Raw genomic sequence first — 23,710 nt, 5'->3', positions numbered from 1 at the left:
CATAGCATTAATAGGAGATGAAAGGGAGAAAAAAAAATAAAATATGAAATATATGACATACAAAAGGACTTATTCTCTAGTAAGTATGATCGATTGAGCGATTGAATAGATGAGCGAAAGAGAGGGAGCGGGTTGAGATAGGGAGATCTAGAGAGAGAATGGATTCGATTTGAATTGAAAATAATGGTTATTTTAAGTGGAATTTTCATCTTGGTCATGAAACCTTGAGCGCGCGCATACATTGTCAATGGCCCGACATCGATACCCATGAAACAATGAATCGAAACAGAGAAATAGATTTCGATAAGAGTTTTCAATTCAGACTCTCACATACTTGTACACACAACACAAACGCTTTTACAATAAATTGTTTCAATCCACTTAAATTTCACTAAAGGAATTGCTCCAAGGATTGAACATGTAGTCTGCATCACTATACAAGCACCATACCAATGTTATGCTCTTTTCGGGTCTTTTTCTCACATCTTTAGATTTACGGTTAGATTTATGCCCTTCGAACATTAATCTGTTCAATTCCTTCCATTGAATTTTTGAAATTGAACAAATGTATGACAACTTTGGCGACGATTTTTTTTTCTTTGTTCGAAAACATTCTAACAGGTTTATGTATGTTTTTGTATGCATACATTTTGTCATTGTGAGTGTCTCATAAAAAAAAGATGCAAAAAAATGTAAAATAAAAAAAAGAGAGCGAACAACACAAGCAGATAACGTTCGATATTTATCAGTCATAAATCTGTCGATGAAAATTCAATCAATTTCGATGCGAAATTTAAGATGCTTTATGTGTATTTATGTATGTGAATTTATTCGTTGATGAGACGTTCAACAGAAAATATAAAACTCAATGTGATTTGTTCGCAGCACAAAAGCACTCAATTTTCATCAAATTCGAGACGTAGGAAACATAGAAAATATGCCAGTTTTCACAGTTCACACTGTGCCACAATCGATAACCATCGGTTAAATTACATGAAAATTGGCCCCTTATTTATTTATCGGATTTCATTTCATAAATCAATAGATACTTCTAGTGAAAGTGTTAAATGTTCGTTGTTTCAAGTACGTTTTTTTTTCTCACTTGATTCTCTTTTTTTCTGCTTCGAAAAGGTAATTGCACTTTGGATTTTAGTGACTTTGTATTTTAAGTTAAATCCAAAGTAAACGACTCGTGAAGTCTCGCATATGCTATCATCACATTCAAATTGAAATATGTCACGTTCATGACTTAAAAGTGTCTGATGCGTCGCCATCGAGTATGCGAACGAAAAAGAAACACAGACGAAAAAAAGGGAAATTTTCGTTAGTGTCGAAAACAAAACCAAAACACACTTTGAAATTCTTAAATTTCACATTTGTTCTGAAAATTTTGGCCACTAGTTCATTTTATTTTCGTGATACGATTTCGTATGAACTGACTTCGAATATTGTTTGCTTGGAAACCACTTTTCGTATTTTCAAACTTGTTTTTCAATCTACTATGTTATTGTGGTTGAAACACTCACGTGCACTCAAAATTATCGCCGAAACTTTTCAACGTTGAAATTTACATTCTTCAATGAAATCCTTTCGATGGCAAACATTCATTGGCATACATTTTCTTAATCGGTTTGTAATCGAAATAAAGTCATGCTTAAACTTGAAGACAAAGTAAAAAAGCAATTACTTATGCAAAGTAAAGGAATCTCATTTTATGTCATCTCATAATTTCATTTAACGGCTGAATTCATCATCGTTGAAATAAAAACACTTCTATTTAAACGTAAATTTCATGTGCACACCATTTGCACCCCATTCCGTAAAATTCAACGATGAATGAATTAATATAAGCGGAAAAGCGTATCTCATGTTTTATATGATAACGTGCTTAAATATGAATCAAGATGAAAATGAAGAAATGGAAACGTTTTGATTGAAATGTCAATTTCGCTTGTGTAAATGTTGTTTACCTTAATTCCAATTTGGCAATACGTTGTTTTATTTTGGCTTGACTGGCTGAATATTCGGCAAGGAGACGAGCCAATCGTATGTTTAGATTTTCAACGCACTTTTCCAGATTGTGAACACCATCGGTCAGTGTTTCTTGTACGGTTGATGCCTCTGTAAAATTTGTCAATCAAACACGTGTGCGTGTGTCAAATGAAAGAAGCAGAAGAAAAAAGAGAATATTCAAAATGAAAATGGTTCGGTAGAATGAGCAGAGAGAAAAACAAACGAGAAACGAAATGATGTTTACTCACTTGCAAATAGCTCTTCATCGAGCAAACCATCTTTTCGTAAAAGTTGACAACCGCGTTCAGTTAACGATGCTCTCGCTTCTGGATAATCGCCCAATGTCTCCCATAAGTCCCGTTTGGCCAAACAAAACAGATCCGAATAGCCTGTCAATCGATATATAATTCGATTTCATTTTGTATCCGAACACCGAGATCAAATCGATGACAATATTATAAAGAAATAGAAACAGTGAAAATGAGAAAAACACATACAAAACAGATTACAATCAAGCATCGGTGAATAAAAAGCGAATGATGTGCAAATCAATATTTTTTTATATCGCGTTCGCGTTAGTTCACACAAAAACAAGAACTTTGATGAGTTGTTGTTTTTCATCTCGTTTTTCTTTACTTACCCAGTGATCGAACGTTGGCTGTACGACGATTACCGGTTTTATTACCAGGTATATCGAGTACAGATACTTCACCAAACACAGAGCCCGCACCAAGTGTTGCCAATACAGTAACACCATCATCAGCCACTACCGATAAACGACCTCGTTTTACAATGTACATCTCTTTTCCAACATCACCTTTGCGACAAATATAATCTCCCGGACTGAATACCTGGATTCGTACATTTTAAATGAAACAAGAAGAAGAAAAAAGCACACAGTGGGATAAATAAGAATAGGGAAAGAAATACGTTCGAAACTCCATCTTGACATCAAATCATCAAGTCACACATTCTCGAGAAGAAGAAAAAAGATGATGAAGATGATAAACAGCGAAAGAGAACAAGTAAAATTGCCAGAAAACACTTGCTTTGACAAATACGATGTCAAAACGAAGAAGAAAACCAGTAAAAATGTTTGTCATGTGCTTATTGTTGACAATTTTCACTGTATTGCCAACTTTTCCGCAGCACCAATGCCGTATAAAGTGAAAACAATTCATGTTGACTGATCGAAAAAAGAGCGAACGAGTGTTGCCCAGGGCCGCACGAGTTTTTTTTTACTTTCATTTATTTCGAAAGGCATTCTTTCAAAGTGTAACGTAAAGGATATATATAGTACGGAAAATGTTTGTCTCCGGTAAACGAAAAAAAAAATCACGACAATGATTTCTTCTTTTTTTTAGTTAAACTGTCGTTGGAGTCATTTTATTGCTGCAATACCAATAAAATCAAGCTTGATTTAAACGATCATTTTTTAACGCGATGCATATATTATTCAAAACGAAATGCTGATAAGAGACAGAGCAGCTCATTGCACTGACAAAAAATAATCGTCCCGAAATAAAAAATATATTATAGATCTTTGACATTCCAATCTGTTTATTTTGATTTAATTGCATTGATACTGTTCGTTTTAGTTTTCTTTTGCATCTGTTAAGCGAACGCAATTCTCGTTCAAATGTAAGCGCCAACGAAATCAATGTCAATTATGCATGAATAACAGATGTCATTCATTGTATGCTACTAGATGGGTATTTAACATTCATTCACAAGGAAAGTGTGACTTATTGTCTTGGATCTCAACAAAGGTAAACAAAAAATGTCATTGAATCAATGAAAATGCATTTAGTGTGCGACAAATCTAAATAAATTGAAATGATTTTATGTGTGTTTTGTTTTTCTTTTTTTCATTCATTCATTTTTATTCGCTTTCATTTATATTATTTTCCGTTTGTATTTTTCATGCTGAATCTTGGTATCAAACATTATCCAAACCATTTCGGGTGGTTTACCGTTCAAATAAAGTATCGCGTAATGTTGGTTTGCGTAGGCAAAATGGAATTTTGCTATTATATATATTTTTTGTCGTTATTTTGGGACTGTATTTCTGTCTCACTTCGTCCTAGTTCAAGTCATTCATGTCTTTGAAATGGTTGCTTTTATTTTGGCATGTAAATAACACAACGCATTTTCCACATTTAATATTGAATTGTGTGATTCTATTGTGTAATATGGAGCCACTTGACTCCATTATTTCATTTTAAGCCCTATCCAAATTTATTATTCCGGTGTTCTAATCATCACGCGATGTTGTGACATATTCTCGATAAATTTGAACACAAATGAAAATGTAAAAGAGGATATTATTGAAGTTGGCCGGTGTCGAACAATATTTTTGGACAATAAATTGTAATAAACGATTTTAACGAAAGAAGCATTCCAACCAAAACAAATCAACGGTCTATCAAGTAAACAAAAATGCTGGATTGAATGAAAATAAAAATAATAAAATCCCCGGCCATTATGTGTGTGTGACAGAAATTGTCGGAAATGAAGAATGTGAATTTATGCTTGATGCTTTAAAGTATGCGCCTATTGGCGTTGTGACTTTATTGTCTAGCTTCAGGCGATGTGATTCGACATCGTTTCATCTACACCGCAATAATATAAATTATGACAAAACGACAACAAATTTTTTTTTATTGTGTACATATTTCTATTGTAAACGGTTTGACATTGGTTCCGTGTAAAAAGGTTATTGTTCTATCTCTAACAATTCCATTTGCTGTGGCTTTCAACACAAATATTTCACGTTTGTATGCTACCATAAATAGACAATTCATAGAATCTCACATGTGGTTTGATAACATTGCTTACAATACTAACTTCAACACAAATTAAACCATGAATTTATGCGAGACACAAAACTTTTTTTTTGTCAACCGTAACAATACTGCTGATCGAAGAGATTGAAAAACATAAAGTTATCATTATATGCTCACGTGTTATGGAAAAACTGTTACACAGACACATCGAAATAAGCGAAAGAGTGGTATCGATTTTTAGTTTCGAAATAGATAGAAAACACACACACAAAACCAAAATAATCCAAATGCAAAACTATTTACCTGAAGCTTAAGTTTTAATACCAGCGCCTCCAGCAAACCGGGCTCACAATCTTGAAAGATTCGCACTTGCTTCAATGTATCCATGTGAACACGGATCGCTATTTCGGCTTTGAATTTATCTGGCAACGCAGACAGCACACGTTCTTCATCTAATGCTCCGCTGCGTGCCCATGTGTACGCAAACCAGCGTATTACCTGCAAATGAAATTTTAAACATGCATTGAAACCAACAAAAAAAAAAAATAAAAAATAAAGAATGGCACAAATTTAGTTAAACGCTTATGATAAATGGCAAAGGATTTATTCGTTTATGATGAAAATTATTGTTTTTCCTTTTTGGTATGGATTAATAATGAAAATTGAATAATTGTGTATACCACCCGAAGCATCAAACTTTTAATTGACACAATTTGATAGCCTTTGGAACACCATACTACAACCGAATTGCGTCAACTAAAAACGTCAAAATTCCGGCGACGAAAATGCGGTGACAAACACCGAATATTTAATTAAATAAAAACCCGTCGGAAATAGAAATTGCCGAACAAATGAGAGCAAAAGAGAGAAAGCGATCAGCGAGTTCATAAAACTCATTATATTCCACAAAATGGCATTGAAAATTCCTGTCGGATATTAGAAGCATTTTGATGCGCAAATCTAGAGTAATAAACATTTAACGTTATAGCTCTAATGGCTGTCAATATTCTCGCCTATTAATTCCCAAACCAACATTTTGTCTCATTTCGACCGAGTGTCATTTTGTAAATTTAATGGATTTATCGTAATAATATGATTTGCATGCATCCCAACTAAATATTCTGGCACCCATTTATGCACTTAAAAATAGACAAGTAAAAACTGCCTTACAAATGATTTGAACAATTCCCATAACATTTAAAAATTTTAGATTAATTTCATTAGTGATGATTTCGGTTTTGCGGCATAAAAGTTTCAATCAATGTTCTGCTTCAAAGAACTTCATTTTGCCATGGCAATTCTGATTGTCAATAGACTTTGAAGTGGAAATAAGAATGCGACAAACAATGTAAACTTACCCTCGCTTCAAGTTCGTGGCCTACTTTCCGGAAAGCCATGTACTGTTTAACGCCATCCATACGATTTTGAAACTCAACCCGTGACACATTTATATTGGAAATCATCGAACCAATATTACCTGAAAATCGAATGGGAAAAAATCAACATCCTTGAACATCTTCTTTTTTTTAACTTTTTGTACGATTCCGTATTATATAATAAAACTGCGTAAATTGTAAAAATCAAAATGCGAAGAAAAATTGAAAATTTCAGGGGTGTTTTTAAGAATCTCATCAAGAGCAAAAGCCATCATAATGAGTTTTTTTGGTAAATATCCTGTTGAAAAAAAAAAACCAATCGGATCTGCTCTTTAGAAAGAGAATGAAGAATAGACACGGTAATTCCTAAAAAAAGTACGACATTTTTTTGATAAACTTACCAACAATGGTGGCAAAAATTAGAACGCCTGCTAAAAAATCGGCCACAACGAACAAATATTCGATATCATTTTCGGGTGTTGGCGTCTCACCGATCGTGGTCAAGGTCAACGTTGACCAATAAAATGAGTAAATATACTGTCGTGACAGTGTTGAATTGATTGTACCATTTGTATTGTATACCCAATTATCCGAATTGAATCCAAGGGCATAACTAATCGCAAAGTACAAACAGGCATTCCAGTGGATTAAAACTAAAATCGCTAAAACAACCTATGTATAAAGAGAAGAAAAATATTCAATTAAATTTCTCATCAATTTGACAGTGTTATAAGGGAAATAAGTTATGGTATGCTCTGGCTGTTTAGCAACATTGCCAAATGATAGTGTTGTTAAGATGTTCGCAACTTGAATAACAGTTTATAATAATATATGACAAATATTTCACTTACTTTACAAATACGAAATGCGTTTGGGTAACCGGTTGCCGTTTCAGTACGTTCAAACCATTCGAGCATTCTTGGCAGACGGAATAGCCGATTTAATCGCACAATAACTGAGCATGGCACTTTTTTGAGACATTCGCCTGGTGTTTGCCACCAAATATATGCGAAATCTGTCGGTATAAGCGATAAAAAATCCAGACGCCATCCTTTTGTTGTAAAATAGTGTGCCCGCAATTTGACTGCATCACGAACTAAAAGACCTTGATCCAAATAACCTGTAACCAAACCGGACAGCATTTTGAAATGAGAGAGAGAGAGAGAGATAGCAAAAATAAAACACACAACTAACATATTAGCTATGGTTTTATGTGAACAAATACAAATAAATGTGAATTGAAACTAAAACTCAATATTTACAAAAAGAGAGCGGCCAAGAAAACCAACAAAAACAAAAATGGATAACCACATTTTGCTGTTTGCTTTTCAATATAAATGGATTTTCACAATGTATTGAACACAGAACTTTTTAGCGTTAAAAAATATATATACATATTATATGTGAAATGTTCCATTGAATTTCATTTTTGCGTGTGAGAGACTGCACATCATCATCGTCATCGTAGCAACATTGCAATGCAAAACCATTTGATAAGATCAGAGAATATGGAAAAAAGTTTGCAATTTACTCATCGAAAATTCCAGAGAACGGATCTTAAAAGACAACAAGAAAAACCACATCAAATAATTATGGTGGCTTTATGCATCCAACTTCCGCATCAGATTGCAGAAAACTAATTGAAATCTGATGTTGTGACAAGGCCACACATACACATCCAAATACATCCCGAATCAGATAAAATCGAATAAAGAAAATGTAGACAAAGTAATTTCATTTTCGAAAGTTTTGTGAAAACTTCCAACAAAAACTCATCAAGCGGATAGTATTCTTTGTCATTAACGTGCTCAAATAATTTGGTCGCCATTTAATTTGCACATCATTTTCATTGGATGCGTTCAATACGACGATTCAAAAGCCAAAGCATTGAATTTTCTATCCAATTTTATGCTCAAGATATTTCAACTTCATTGAAAAAGCGTCTGTGATTTGTGTGTATGTGTCGCAAAAATTGAACTTCTAATATTTACTCCGTTGAGACAAACAACAAGTATTTAAAACTCTGGGTGTTTTTTTGCCATCAACACTGTCTACAACGATATCAAATTATCGTATGTGCGTATAATTATATTGTACGAATTTTACGAAGAAACCAAATCATCAACATTTATCGATGTTTTGATTTTATGAAATTCTGCCAAACATACACGATCATGATTTCGTTCATTAGATTGATACATCGAGTTTCAAGAAAAGTTGAAATGTTAACAAATTTCGAAAATCAAAAACAAGAAACAATTTCACGTTTCATTTCACGCGACGCAAAAAAGGCAACGCAAAATAAATTCGAAGAAGGCGCCTCCGCGCTGAAAATAATTCGATGATAATTTAATACGTGACTTCAATTTTAATTAGTTGTATGTGAATGCAAAGAAATACGCTTTTGGCTTATTTTCTTCAGTTTCAATGACCAATTCGATTCGAGTCTTGTTGTAAATTTCATTTCGTTTTTCATCGTTGATTTGGTGCCCATTTGGATTTAGTTTAGATCGATTGAAAGATCACACAAAAGCTCACAAAGCACCATACGTCGTTCAAAGAAGAGAAAAAAAAGTCATCTTTTATACTATACTATACTATACGCACACACAATTGCTTGCTCAGCTATTTCGATTTTTTCGATCGTCACAATGAATCAAGAATCAAAGCTTTTATTTTCTTTTATTCTTATGAAAATCTTTTGGCCAGGCTTATCAACAATCACCGCGCTTACAACGACGATTTCTGTAAAAGTTTTCGCACATAGAGACCAAAATGAAAACCTATTGATGAATGTAATACATGATCCGGCCATTCAAAGAAAGACGACTAAAAATTATATAAAATCACCAAAGAAAATCAAATCAAACTCGATGAAATAAGAAGTATTGGAATATTTTTCATCGGATAAACACACGAGAAAGGAAACGTGTCTAGATATCGGCAGCAAATCGACTGTATCACCGACACCATACTAAAATTCAATTGAAAATAAGAAGCAAAAAATGCCTGCAAACTGTTAAAGTATAGATGCAACAACAAATTTTTTTACAAAGCACAGAGAAAGGGAATATAAGAACAAGAGAGAGAGAGAGAGAGAGAGAGAGAGAGAGCGATAGAAAAAAAGTTTTTGGAATGTGTTTGCGCTGCGTGAATTTGATAGAAAAATCGGTTTTCTCGCACTCTTGCTCGTTCCGTTGGGCAATTATATTGGATTGGAACGGAAATCTGATTGAATCTACCTACTATTGCCAGAAGCAATCTGTGGAATGGCAACAACATTGGTTCTCTCTTCTCAAAATCATCGAAGCCAGTGAGTGTGTGTGTGTATGGGATTTTGTTGTTGCTTATATGACGGTAGCGGTTTCTCAGTATAAATGGCAATTCCGGCAAAATGCTCTTTCGACGAATTAAACCGATAGTGAACAAAAGATAAACACCGTTATATACACCGATAAAAGAAACCACTAGTAGTCATCAAGGGCTTTACAAGTTTGATTCGGTTATTCTATTCCCTTTCATTCGCGCTTCGGAACGTAAAAGTAAGCGCAAGTTTGCAACCGCGTTAAAGTGATACACACCATAGCACAATACAACACACATGCACACACACAAACACATACTATACAGGTCCTTGGTTGTTACTATGAGAGCATGAAAATTGCGAACAAAATAGTATCACAGAGAAAGCATAGATATGCGCGTCGACTCTTTACTTGAGATTCCATCATTCGCCATCAAACCATTGCAAATAAAAACGGCGAACATATTGATATGAAAGCGGCTGTAATAAAATTTCATCTTAATTTGTTTAGGTTCGGTGTAGCGGGCGACAGTGCTTGCAATATGAAATGAATAAAATTATTTGGCCAAACCACACTTTATTTTATTAGATGCTGAAATACGATGCGAAAGTGACCGAATAGTCAAATTAAATTTGGCAAAGCTACCCACCACCAACACCATCGCTACCACCGTTGCATCACCGCATTCATTACCATGGACCTAGATTCATACCGGCCATATGAAAGTTAAGCCAAATAAAATCCAACGATATCACATTCAAGAAAAGCAAGCGCCAAAATATTGGGCACAGCATTATCGTTGTAATACAACGATTGTATTGCATAATTTTCAGAGAAGAAAAAAAAACCAAAAGAAAAATGACATTGTAAACTATGTGCAAACTTTTATCTCAGATGAGTGGAAATGAAAAACACACGTTTTTCATTCAAATTTGGTTTTCTCTCACATTTCGGTCAATATGTTGTTGTATCGATCTATTTGTTCGTCTCATTGATTCGCATTATGAACGTGTTAGCAATCGATTTGATCAAAATGAACGAGTAAGATACGCACGTCAACCACAACTGAAAATAATAATAATAATAATAAACAAAAAGGCATTGTTTGCTTTTGGGGTAAGCAAAAGTTTTTGGCCAAACTCTTCAATGAAAGCATCATCAATTTTTATTGCCTTCCCTCGTGCCGATGTTTGCGGCAGTCGCTTTCTTTAGGGCCTAGAGAAGGAGGGAGAGAGAGTAGGGAGGCAGAGATTGTGTTCCGTTTTTGATTATGACACGAAAAGTCAAAGTTGAACCAAACTGCCATTAATTTGGTGGCTGGTGTGCATTGACCACACAATCAAGATTTCATGATAATAATCGACCATTTAAAAAATGTTTGTGCGGGAATGCTTGTTTAATATATTCGGCATATTTAGCGTTGTGGAATGCACGCCAAAAGCTCCATTTTTTCATGTGCTGAAATATTAAAGATTTGTTTCCTTAGTTTTTCATTGTTGTTTTTCATTCGCATCGTTGCGTTGAATTGTATTAGGAGATATGAATCGTTGCGGCGAAAGAGTAGCTCTTATTTTTCTCCAAATAATACTGCAACATAAAGTTTTTTATGAATAGTTTATTTGTTGTATTACAACAAATAAACCGTGTGAAAAAAACTTCATGTTGCAGTATTATTTGGAGAAAAATAAGAGCTACTGTTTCGCCGCAACGATTCATATAAGGATTGCCTCATAACAGAAAAGAACAAAAGCAGCCTCTTCAACAAATAATAAGACACTTTCTGTCCGCTTTTCAAAACGTAGTAAACTTTTGAAAGAAAACTTCAACGACAAAAAGAAAGAGAAAGAAAGTGAGATGCTTTGAAAGAAAAACGAAAAAAAATGTTTGTTAAATCTTTTTTTTTCTTCATATAAACTTACCTTCATGACAATGCACTATTATATCGATGAAATAAATACCATCACACACATAATCCAGAACGTACCATAGCATTGGTACTCTCTGATTAATTTCCCAGAAAACCGCACGTCCAACCACGAATACAATGTTGTACAACACAGCCAATGACACTAAAGTTAACCACTGTTGTGAATGTCAGAGAAAGCGGGAAAGCAAAAGAAAACGAAAAAAGAGAAATTGGATGATGAGATGAGCAGCAACAAACGATAAGGCTACATGGTTATTTGGGTTTTTATATATTTTCTCTGATAATGTTGTTGATTGAGGAGGTGGAAAAAGTAAGAGCGAGAGAAATGCAAAGAGTGGGAGACAAAGTTTTTTACATCTTTTTTTGCACCGCATGCAAGCACACAATGCGAACTCATACTGTGTAAAGTGTCTTGTGTCGATCGATGCAACGAATTTTTGTTGTTATTTATCATTCATCTTCTCTATTTCGATCGATAGTCAGCCAATTTTTTTGTAGACATTTTTCGTTCGATTCTATGGTGTGTTTTTTTTTGTTTGTTTGTCGCCTCATTGAGTGAATTAAATCGAATAGAGAACTGAGTGTGGAAGAGAGCACACATTATCGTTCGTATCATTGCAATACATAAGCATCAACGATGGATGACAGTGATAACACACAGAAAATGGTCATATGATGGTGCGCTCCCTCTTATATCAGTGAATCAACAGCAAATATAATATGTGTCTATATCAAAATGTAAATTCAAAGGAAATTGCTCATTTTGATTTTGTTGTTCGTCATGAGCGGTACCGGATACATATGAGCTTATTTTTCGATGCGAATGTCCTATTTCATTTGAACCGGAAGAATCGGTGAACTTGAATGTGTCGTGTTCTATTTCCTGTTTGGTACATATTCAGTGTATTGAATGTACCGAAAACAAAATAGTAGGCGGAAAATGTGCAAGAAATGTGTTACACTTGAGAATAAAGGAAGAATCGAATGAAGAAAAAAAAATTTCCATATTCAAATGAGACAAAAATGCTCTCCGGCAACAAGAATAACATTATGTCAATGGAACATATACTCAAAATAACGATTGATCGAATATATGTAAACGTCGTTTCGATAATAATTGATTCATAAAAGCAACGACAGAAAAAAAAGAGAGAGCTAAACGCATAAAATGTGCTACTTATCACGTGTATTAGCATAATTTTGGTTGAATGCTTATTTAGTTCATTTTCTTGTGAATGCTTAATTCAAAACTTTTGTCGCAATTTTATTCGCATCATGGTGCTCTTGTGTTCGCTTGTTTTCGTCAATGCTTGTTTGCATATGAGTGACATAAAAGAATCGGAAAATGAAGAGTGTATATAAGGTCTAGTATGCTTAACATCTGGCTTCAAACTGAAATACAATGCTGAATAAACGTCAAACGTACTAGATCTTTGGGGGGGGAGGGGTTAGAGAGAGAGAAAATCACATTTACAACTCCGATCAGCATACATACCCGATAATGTGATGGCAGGGACGGATCAACTGACAGGTGACTGCATAATATATTTGTTGTTGATGCATCTGATGGCACATCTTCCGATGGTATACTTTTCGAACGTGAACGATACGGTTGTTTGTCTAAAAGCCAATCGGGCTTTTTTGAACGACCCCGTTTTGTAAAGCAGTACCTAATAGCATTTAGCATTCGTCGAAATGTACCCAATTTTGTTGACGAATTTGCCGTTGTTGCGCTTGAACCTGCTAGTTGAGAAGGTGGCGGATCCTGTGAATTAACAATATAGATATGATTATTAAACAAAATATGAATGCAAAAAGAGAATTTTTGGATTTAAACGATTTCTTCTATAAAACATTAGTTCAAAACTGGTTTCTTAAAATATAAAAAAGTGGCCATCGGTAAAAATTTGAACATATGGTCACGAAGTGTCTGTATTGCACGTTTCTCGATGACGTAAAAATGTGTGACAATAACTACGATGACAAAATTATACATATTTCGTACTGTCTCAAATTTATTGAGCTGTTTGGTGATACGATCAGTTTCACCCCTCGGCCAAATACCAACACATCCTCAACATAAACACACAGAGAAAAAAATACACAATATTACGCTAATTACTGTTTGGCGATGGAAACTGTTTTTCTAGTGTTCGAACGTGAAGTGGCATTGAGAACGTGAGCAGCAGCCTCAATATCATAAACAGTGTTGGAAAGACGTAACGTCCAATGCACGATCCCTTATACGTGAAAAAATATTATGATATAGCATTGTAAATACAGCATAGCACACGATAATTTCTTTGAAAAGAAAAAAGAAATATGTCGTTGCGTTGAAGGTACGGCATTCTTCGAATGCATAAGAAGAATGAAAATTTTAGGCAGAGAAAAGCGAAAAAGAAACGAAAAAAGAAATATATTGAATGTGAGAGTGAAAAAGACAAAAAAGGCGTTTTCTTTGCCTTTGCTCAACCATCATAAAATCGTAATTGAAACAATCTTGTTTGTTTAACGCAATTAATGTTAATGAAAATTTGTGAGACAGTGCGCGTGGAATTTTTTTTTCGTTTTGCATCTTCTATGGCTGCACAAAACCACTGTGTAAAACATCTCCGATATACACAATTACACATGCAATCACACGCCCTCGCGCACATACCAGATATTTCCAGTTTGGTCCTTCTTCAATGCATTGGCATTACTTACACATATTTTAGACACGGTTTTTTCGGTTGTCTATTTTTCGTTTCGAAGCTTACTTCTGTTGGCCATTCTTTGGTTTTCGGTTGAAATCTTTTTTCATAGTCATGATAAGACTTTTAAGGATAACGATACGATATTTTATGTCTACTACAGTGTGAAATATTTGCCCTTTCATGAATGAGCCCCATTTATCGAGATCAATTTGTTTGAAAGAAATCGAAAAACAAAACGAAATGAAAATGTTTACCAAATGATGCGTATCCACTTTCTTTTTTGTTTCTTCTGATAGGCGCCGACTGTCGATGAAGGTAAACGCAATAATTCAGAAGAGAGAAAATAAAAACAGATATGAAAACAGCGCTCCTGTATTCCAGTATGATCTTGTCATTCGATGCGATGTAAAAATGACTGTATAATTGGGTTCATGGTGTTTCTTATTGATATTTTTTAGTACGGAATTTGAGAGGACAAACAAGAGAAGAAAGAAAATTATGCGCGCCTGATAATTCATTATGAGCCAATGAGTAAAGTTCATTGGTTGTTCTCCATCGAAAATTGAGTGATTCGTTTTTCAAATTGAGTGTTTGACATGTACATTGAAATTAGCGTTGTCGATTCCAAGCATAAATGTCTTAAGACCGCCAAATTAACAAGAACAACACCAAAAAACTTGGCAGATGATGAAAAAGGGCACTTGTATCGTTATTAATCGATAGTGATATACCTTCTGATACACGTGTTCTCTCTTGGTTCACAGAGAATATTACGAGAAAAAAAAACAAATGCCCAATAGAAAAAAGCGCCGGGCATAACTTATGACTGAGTTTTGGACGTTGCCTTCCATTTGCAAACATGTTTATTCACTGTTTTGTTTTCATCGCCTGCATCGCCTGTGCGTCATCATCAATAATGATTGGGAATAAATTACCCAAAAATATGCATCTTCATTTTATACACTCTTCGATTTTCGACGACGCAAAATGAAATCCTTTTTTTCGTTTTGATTCTTTCCATCGAAACGAAGACTGCCGTGTACAAAAAAAAATACAACCCTCAACGGGTTCGTCTCGAATCATTTTTATAATCTATTGAGAATTTGGATTTTGTGTAAAGTTAAAAATAAATATTGTGGCCACATAGTTACCGACCATAACGCACATCGTACACATCAGACATACATTGTTGCACCAATTGAAATTGCTTAAAATGCACGTGTGTACAGAAAAAATACCCTTATTCATACATTTACTAATCTCAATGACTTTTTATTCGTTATCAGAAGGCAAACTTATGTGCTTTTTTCACCAATGGGAAAAACAGTCTCGAACCCATTTGTTGAGCACTTTTATTCAAATGCGTTTCCAGCGCGCACCAGATTCAAACGAAAATCGAAAGCTTATCGAACAAAAGCCAAATGGATGAAACCATCTCAATCTGGTTTGTAAACCATGCAAATGAATACGGAACCATTTTTACGAAGACTATAAAAATGTACGATGTTCCTATATTCATTAGCATGCTTTTTATTTTGGTTGCGTTAGCAACATAGATTTTGTTAGCAGGTTATTTTCTTGGTCAAAATGTGTTACGTCTAAATTTTGTTTCATTTAAGTAGCAAAAAAAGTAGCAACGTGCACACCCCAAAAAACCACATCATTAGCCTTAAATTTCCATTGAAATGTGAATGTTACCAAAAATGTTACAATCATTGCAACGGTCTCATATAGTTCAAATCAATGCAAATAACCAAACATACAACCAGATTTCCTACAAATCAAAGTTTTTTGATACGTTGTGACTTTTATTCGCTTTTTGCTATATATTGAGAGAGTGAACGAGACACCATAAACGGATCTTCGGATGAGTTTAAAGTGTATGACTGGACCATATAAATGGACATAAATCTTGAACGACAAATCATGATACACAATTTTTTTATGAGTTTTGCGTTCACATTACGAGAAAAAAATGATTTAAACTCAAATTTCCATCTCATTTTTGCATATATTTATATGCATTGTTGTTTGAATACAGACAGAGGGATACACAGATAGCATGCTGAAGTTGAAAATTCGCATGAATATCAAGATTATTCAAATCACCTTATGAAGAGTGTGTATGAATGCAGTGAGGCCAAATTAGCACCAAAATAAATAAATGCGAAAAATATAGCGGAAAATGTCGCATCAAAAATTGCATTTATTCTTCGAAACTATAGACGTATTCAGTGAACATTTTTTTTTCTTCATTCAAATAATGACTTTTATCACTTTTAGTTATAGAAAATTTAATATTCCATGACAAAAATCTAATAAAACTGAAATTGACTTTGTGAATGCACATTTCTTTTTACATTGAATTTATAACCAAATGATATGGTATGGTTTCTTTTTTTATTGGTCTTTTTCGTGCATTTAAATGTCAATTCGACAAAAAAATTACAAAGCGTTTGTGTATGGTGCAATTCATTTATAGTTAATTACTGCGCTCAATAATTACCACAAGCCCGCATTTAAATGCAATTCAATGTCGATTCTCTAATTAAAATGCACAATTTGACGCTTCTTTCGTTTTCTCAAATCAATCAATTCAATGTGGCGGGCGCATCAAATTAAAATGCTCATTCTAATCAAATGAGCATTTGATCACACAATTGTTTATAAGTGGTGTATATGGAAACAATTTATGGCGAAATTATGATCGATAAATCTGATTAAAAACATTAACTCCAAACAAAACGATTTAATTGTTACATGCATTTTTTGTATGTTTCCTTATCGTTGATCATGAATTTGTAACTTCGGTTTTTTCTCTCGATTCATTAAAATGTCATCAAAATTATTGTGCAACATCAAGTGTATAACAATTGAAAAGATTACAATGTTTGTTTAGCTTTTTTCTGCATTCTTTCATATCATAAGTTCATGAATGGATACGATCTGCACTAGTCACAGTTTTTATTCATCGAAAACATGGGAAATTCAATGGCTATTCAATCAAATGGCAACAGATTTTTTTTGTTGTTGTTAATGTAAACGATATGCCATGAATTTTTAATCGCACTGGTCGGAGATGTTTCAAGGTTGACTGTCTCTCTGAGAGACTCTCTCATCATACAAGATTCAAAATTGCAATAGTCAAAGATGACAGGAAGGAGTAAGCGAGAAAGAGATACCACAAATTCGAATCCAATGACTTTATGTTATGTATCTCAAGTAATCAGATTAAGTGTAGGCGATTGAAAGTAGGAGATATTTGATTCATCATATAAATCATGCAAGCGTCAAATTTCTGATCACGTTATTGCAATTTTTTTTCTATTTCCATGGAAATTATACACACGAAAAAAAACATACTCTATCTGTCATGCATATATGCTTCAGTCACTTTCTCCGACAACTCTACATTCCATGAGGACATACTTGTATTGTTATGCACTCAACGCCACATTTCAAGTCCTTCAACATTTGCACATAATTGCAAATGGTTTGCAACCCTTAATACGCTGAATATTAACAACTTAAAAGCTATTAAGCGAACAAAACTGCACAACTACAATTGAATTAGCATGTTCGATGTATTAATCCAAATGCGAATTAGTGTCGTTTCAATTATCACTGTTAATAACATCCAGAAAATGACTTCTTATTTTATACATATTCAACGAAGAAATATACAGTGTTTGAAAATGTGTACTGTATCAAATCGCTTTTTACGCTCTTGCTCTCTCGCTCTTTATCATTAATTTCTTCAAGTAGCAGTTCTGAAATTCAATTAAAAAGTGTTGCTAACAACCAGAAAAATGTCTTGTGGAAGTGCGATATGCTCTTCTTGCGGAAGCCTATCGACATCCAACCAACCAAACAACTTGTTTCCGAGAAAAAATTCATTGCTTTATTTTCTTTCAATTCGAGCGTGTACTAAATATATTTTTTTCTCAATCATTTTGATGATTTCATCGAAAGATCTATTCTTTTCGACTATATTTTTCAACGATCGAACAATATATTTTCCTTTTGTCAATTTTATAGCGTTTTCATTGAACCATAAAGACCGTTTCTTATGCCATGCGAGCGCCATGCCATGATGCGGCTGAATGTTATGTTTACTTGTTAAAACACCAACCAATTATTATAAGTGAAACTTTTACAAACTATATTATAAAATGTGTTCGGATGTGTCTTTTTTATCTGCATTCGGTTTTATGCAATGCCACAACGTTTATCTTTATTTTTCTTGTTAAACTTTTCTCAAAACTGTGTTTAATTGGAGTTTAAAAATTGTTAAATGAAAGAGTTTGTATGGGGATGACCTGCATTCGATGCGAAACCGACATACATTTTATTCTATTTCATCCACTCGGTCGGTTTCTTGGAAGAGAAGAAAAAAAATGTGTTGAAACAAACAAGAAAATTACCAGTCGATTGTCTCCACCAAGGACTAACACATCTATGGTTTGCACCATTTTTTGGCCGACAATTGTAACTTAATGTTCGCACACAACCCACGTATTTTGCACTCTCACTATATCTGCCAATGCCAGTTGAAATTCAAGTGTGTGTGTGTTTGTGTGCGGTATCACAGTCGAAGTTGGTTGTGCATGAATTCACGGCTCGAATATATTTTCAGGACGGCACTTCTAAACCAAGTTGCCAATCAAACTGCATTTGAACGGCAGGCATGTAGATGTTTATATCTTTCTATCCTTGTGCCTTTTTTGTTTGTTTTCGTCGTCGTTGTATTGATTGCAATTGACACACTTTAAACTTTTTCTCTTAAAAAAACGATTCAAACTCCAAAACAGGTGGAAATACACAATTTTATACGCCGTTTTAGTTGTAAATTGATTCAATCGTCATCGTCCGATAATTCTCATGGGGAAATAAACATTGTTATTATGGCACTGATTATTTTATTGAATAGAAATGTTCAACTTTTGATTTCGTCATTTTTCATCATTGATCGGTAAACTATCGAAGTAAATGCAATCCAAAAAAAAAATATGTTCATCATAAATTCAAAAAGCGTATGTCGGAAATGTACCGATAACAAAGAGGGGAGAGGAATATATTTTTTGACATTAAATAGAACCATAAACATTTAAAATTGCAATTTGATTGAGATAAAAGTTAAAGGCAAAAGTGAGTTAGTGAGTGCGGGAGATTGAAAATGTTGAATGCTCGTTAAATGATCATTGAACTTGCAATCCGATTGAATGTCAAATGTTGCAACACCAAATTCAGTGTGTGTTGTCTCTGTGTGTGTAAATTATGTGACTAATTTGATTTCGACGATGAGAAAAGTCAAGTTATCGTGTCGTCATCATCATCGTCATCCCGTCGAAACATCCCATTTTTGTTTAGAATGCATTTGTTGGAGTAAACCACGTGCTTGTGTGCATGTATAACATATCATACTCTACTTTTGCGCACATGTTTTATTAGAATTAAAACGGTAAAATTATTTCAACTAAAACATTTGTGACGTACAACTCGGAATAATTCAGTGAGAGAGCGAGAGAAAACACCGCAGTCTTGCTCAATGAAATTTATTGATTGGATTTACAATTAGTAAGCCAAATTTTCAATTCTATTGAAAATAGTTGAATTAATTGCCGTTCATTTCATTCGGAAGAACGTAAATGCATGCGTGTGCATGTCAAACACATAGTATCGTGTCAAAATCGTAACATTATGTTTTATGTGCATTAATTTCCAAACATGCTGCGAAACCAAAACGATACAATCAAAAGATTTAAATACAAAAGCAATTAAATTAGCGACTGATTCTTGCCTATATAGACAGTGCAATGTGAATGAATGAATAAGTGAAATAAATGAGAGAAAACCTATAAATCAAATGCACACGCGTACACTTTTGTTCGCCACACCGAATTTGGTTGTAATTATGACATCGGCCTGAATTTCCAAATTCGTCTTCATGCAGTCAAACGGGAGACAGAGACACAAACACCGTGAGTCAATGTGAAAGCAAAAGAGATGAGAAGACTGAGCAACGAGAAATGCGTGATAGCTCGTCAAGAATGCCGATTGATTTTAAGTTATCATACATTGTCATTTGTCGATCGGTCCCATGAATGCCGATTAACATATAAAATAATTAGTACGGAGTGAGCACCCGATGCCATTCAATACACGCCAAATTGAAAACAAAATTTTTAAAACGATTTTCAATGTATAAATCGGTTTGGGTTGTACCGTTTGTCATTTTTCCATAATGAATAATATTTCGATTGTGTGCGCGGTGCATGCAATTTTATACATTGCTCAACAAACACGGGCCATCTCATTTGTTTTATAGTTTTTGTACAAAATCTACGTCATTTGAATATCAATGTGGTCATTCTCTCTCATTCAATCACCTGCAATCATTTAAATAATTCATAGTTTTTTTGTGTGGATTTCAATTGAACGACGAAAAATCAATATCTTCTTGTTATATAGACGTACATGAAGTAATGTTGTTTGAATCAATATGGCAAAACTTGCAGTTAACTTGACACACAACATCAACTCAATCGAATTTTTCTTTTGTCAACAATAACGTATTTAAATATGGCAAGAAAACAACGATAATTGTGTCGTTGTTAATTCAAAAATTGATTTGTATTTTGGTTGTACTACATGTCACATGTTTGCGGTTGAAAATCATGTAAACATGAACATATTTTCGAATAATCTCAAATAATAGACAATCACTTAAAACATATCGTTAGCAAATAGAAAACAGTACTCGGCAATCATGGGAATAACCAAAATAGAGGCGATTTTGTTGAATTTATATAATGCCAATAAAATCGTGACGTTCACTCATCATCGGCGGTTTTCGATGAGGGCACACCGAATTTTTCATTATACATTGTAAGCCCAACTCTAATTAGCAAACCCACAGATAAATCATCTATGTTTTATGATTAAATAAGTGAGTTTTATTCAAACTTTCCCTCTTTCTCTCTCTCGTTCTCATGCTTTATCTCTTGCTCACTCTTTCGTAATGTATCTAAAATTGTTGTCGGTTTAATTATACGTACACGTGTCGCCAAGAAGCAACGAACGATTGAACGCACATCGAATGTTGAACGAGTGAAAATCCATTGGGAAAATTGCCAATAGACGACATACTATTGCTTTTATGTATGTTGTTGTTGTTATTGACAACATATTTGCTGTTTCGGTTGCCGCTTTAAAGCATCGCATATATTTTAACGCACATATTTTCTCATCCAAAGTACAAATAACAAACAGCAATGAAATTCAATGTTGAGCATTAAGAAAACTAAAAAAAGCAACAAATGCTAGTGAATATTGATTAGCTATAGTGACGAGCAACCGTAGCACATCAACAATTTTTTTTATTACACTAAATTACTGAATAGCAAACAAAATGTATTGATTGTACGTGCTTTATTGGCAACGTAAGGAGTGAAAAAAAAACTAATATTTTTAAAATATTTAACCGATAAATTGGTTACAATAGTCTTGTGAATATATTTTGCCGAGTTTGAACTAAGTCAATGGTATGGATATAATGATTATATCGTTTATGCAATTCGATAAGGCAAACAGCTTGATCGGCGTGTTTGTTTATGTTTTTGCAAAACAAACGAGATATTATCATTGCTCTCCAATCGAAAAGTGCTGCTCCATGGATAATGGATCCACATGTTTGTGTCAATGGAATGTTTGTTGTCCCTACAAACATTCGCTCAATGATATTTGGAATTATTGAATTTTCACATCAGTTTTTTTTTTTGTTGTTGTTTCACATACACTTCCTTTTGGTCATGTACGGGGATATATAAAATCCATGTAAAACGAGATAATGTTTAACGTTTTAAAAGAACGAATACTATTATTTTATGCTGAACAAAAAAAAAGAAGAAATGGTCATGATGTTAACGAATGGTGATTGTGTTGAATGTTTTTTTTTTCTTTGGAATTTTTATGGATTCGATTTTTCGGCAATGATTCATTTCGCCTCTTGACGCAAATGGAAATGCAAATTTCGCAACCGATGGAATTCCGATATGACTGTTGTAAAATCACAAATAACATATGCACCAAATCTTTTCTTCTCATCGTCATTCCATTTCGCTATGGTATCTGCAGATGAAGAGAAAAAAGTGCTAGTAACTGTAAGCCCAGTAGAGTCAAAGCATTTTGAAACCAAGAGAGTATTTTGCAAATGGGTTCTGTTTTGGATCTTTTTCTGTGGAATTTCGGGTCTGGATTATTTCACCGTATCTATCCGTATCGTAAATAATTCAGCACAAAAAATGAATGTAATATACACATTCGCCAATAACAACAGTTCCTTGATGGTCCATATCATTCAAATGATTCGCTTATATTACTAATAAATTTACAAGAGTGATATGTTTACAAAGACGGGTTATAGTGCCACTTTTTTGGGGAAAAAAATTATCAAACACGTTAGATGGCATTAGTTTAAATGTAAATTTCTATGTACATACGGTGGCGTCGCCCTACACCAAAAATTACTGAACTATAGAGTGAGGTACTATTGTACGTTTATTTTGCATTTGCTCCCGTTGAATATATTTCAAATGCGTGAAAAATGCAAGGAAACATGCCAAAGCTCTTGGTATTGTAACAAAATGGTAAATTCTAGAGACAACATGTCAACGTAAACAAGTTTAGCATATAACTTGAATTCGGTTTCTGTGCGAAATTCTATTGAATTAAGCTTTTGTCAAATTCATTGGATTTGTTCTTTTTGTGGAATGTATTTCCATTGAAAATTCAATGGAAAATGGTATTTTCCGCATGAAAAAAAAAGAATCCATCGAAAAACCCGAAATCGAACATTAAGAAAAACAGAAAACATGTAAATAATACAAATGTATATTTTATGCCCATACATTGAGCGCGCTCATTTTTTTCCGGCAAAATTTGTTTAAGATTTGGTCATTTATTCAATCGTTCAATATGATGCTGTTTTTTTCTCTCTCTTCATCTCTCACTCGTTAAATGCATTTATGTGTGTATGTGTGATTTGGAACATTTTCAAACGAATGTTTAATGTGGAAATTCAAAGAATATATATTCCTCATCTGCCCACGTAGCAGATAATGTTATGGCAATGGACGCTCTTGTGATAAAGACATCAATTCCAATTGAGTCTTAGTCATATCATCGAAATTTATCTTTTCTGTGACTAGAGAATTTTTGGCTTTGTTCCTTCTTTTATTCCGATCAATGGTGGAAAAGTTCACGATTAGAAATTAGATAAAAAATATATTTTTTTTCGCAATAAAAAAAACTTTGTCAAGCACGTATTAAAAATAAAAATAAAATACACTTGTGCGGAAAAAATTTATTACTTTTTTATATATAATTTATGCAATCGAATACATCATCGATTTTATATTTTATCAGAAACGAAAAAATTTACGCACGATTTACTCGATAAACGAAATGAAACTGTTGTTTTTGAATTGAAACAATAACCGAACTCCAAATCAACTTCGTTTTATTCTGCTCTGTTGAAGTCTATCATACTTTGAATATTATCTCTCTCTCTCTCTCTCTCTCTCTCTCTCTCTCTCTCTCTCTCTCT

The 23,710-nt window shown here is 33.8% G+C and overlaps 1 protein-coding gene across 4 annotated transcripts in view; it reads right to left on the bottom strand.

Moving 5' to 3' along the window:
- Positions 1-23,710, bottom strand: part of LOC116345830 (cyclic nucleotide-gated cation channel subunit A) — a 43,625-nt gene that overhangs the window by 1,979 nt on the left and 17,936 nt on the right. For 2 of the 4 annotated variants that reach the window (XR_004201534.1, XM_031775537.1), the window contains 9 exons: positions 12,903-13,172; positions 11,400-11,562; positions 7,027-7,295; positions 6,577-6,847; positions 6,158-6,276; positions 5,103-5,297; positions 2,654-2,864; positions 2,262-2,402; positions 1,971-2,121 (listed from right to left, as the gene is read on the bottom strand). Coding sequence is in view for 3 of the 4 variants with exons in the window: in XM_031775537.1 (XP_031631397.1) it covers positions 1,971-2,121; positions 2,262-2,402; positions 2,654-2,864; positions 5,103-5,297; positions 6,158-6,276; positions 6,577-6,847; positions 7,027-7,295; positions 11,400-11,562; positions 12,903-13,172 (1,790 nt within the window). In the remaining variant the exon portion in view is untranslated. Of the gene's footprint in view, positions 1-1,970; positions 2,122-2,261; positions 2,403-2,653; positions 2,865-5,102; positions 5,298-6,157; positions 6,277-6,576; positions 6,848-7,026; positions 7,296-11,399; positions 11,563-12,902; positions 13,173-18,527; positions 19,032-23,474; positions 23,493-23,710 lie in introns of those variants that run through there. The other 2 variants (XM_031775559.1, XM_031775551.1) reach the window with 2 other exon arrangements.

This window comes from Contarinia nasturtii, unplaced genomic scaffold, assembly GCF_009176525.2.
Source record: "Contarinia nasturtii isolate CC-2019 unplaced genomic scaffold, AAFC_CNas_1.1 Cnas_scaffold_129, whole genome shotgun sequence".
Taxonomy (NCBI): Eukaryota; Metazoa; Arthropoda; class Insecta; order Diptera; family Cecidomyiidae; genus Contarinia; species Contarinia nasturtii.
The sequence above is the reverse complement of the archived record's forward strand: the minus strand, read 5'-3'. Positions and strand labels throughout refer to the sequence as shown.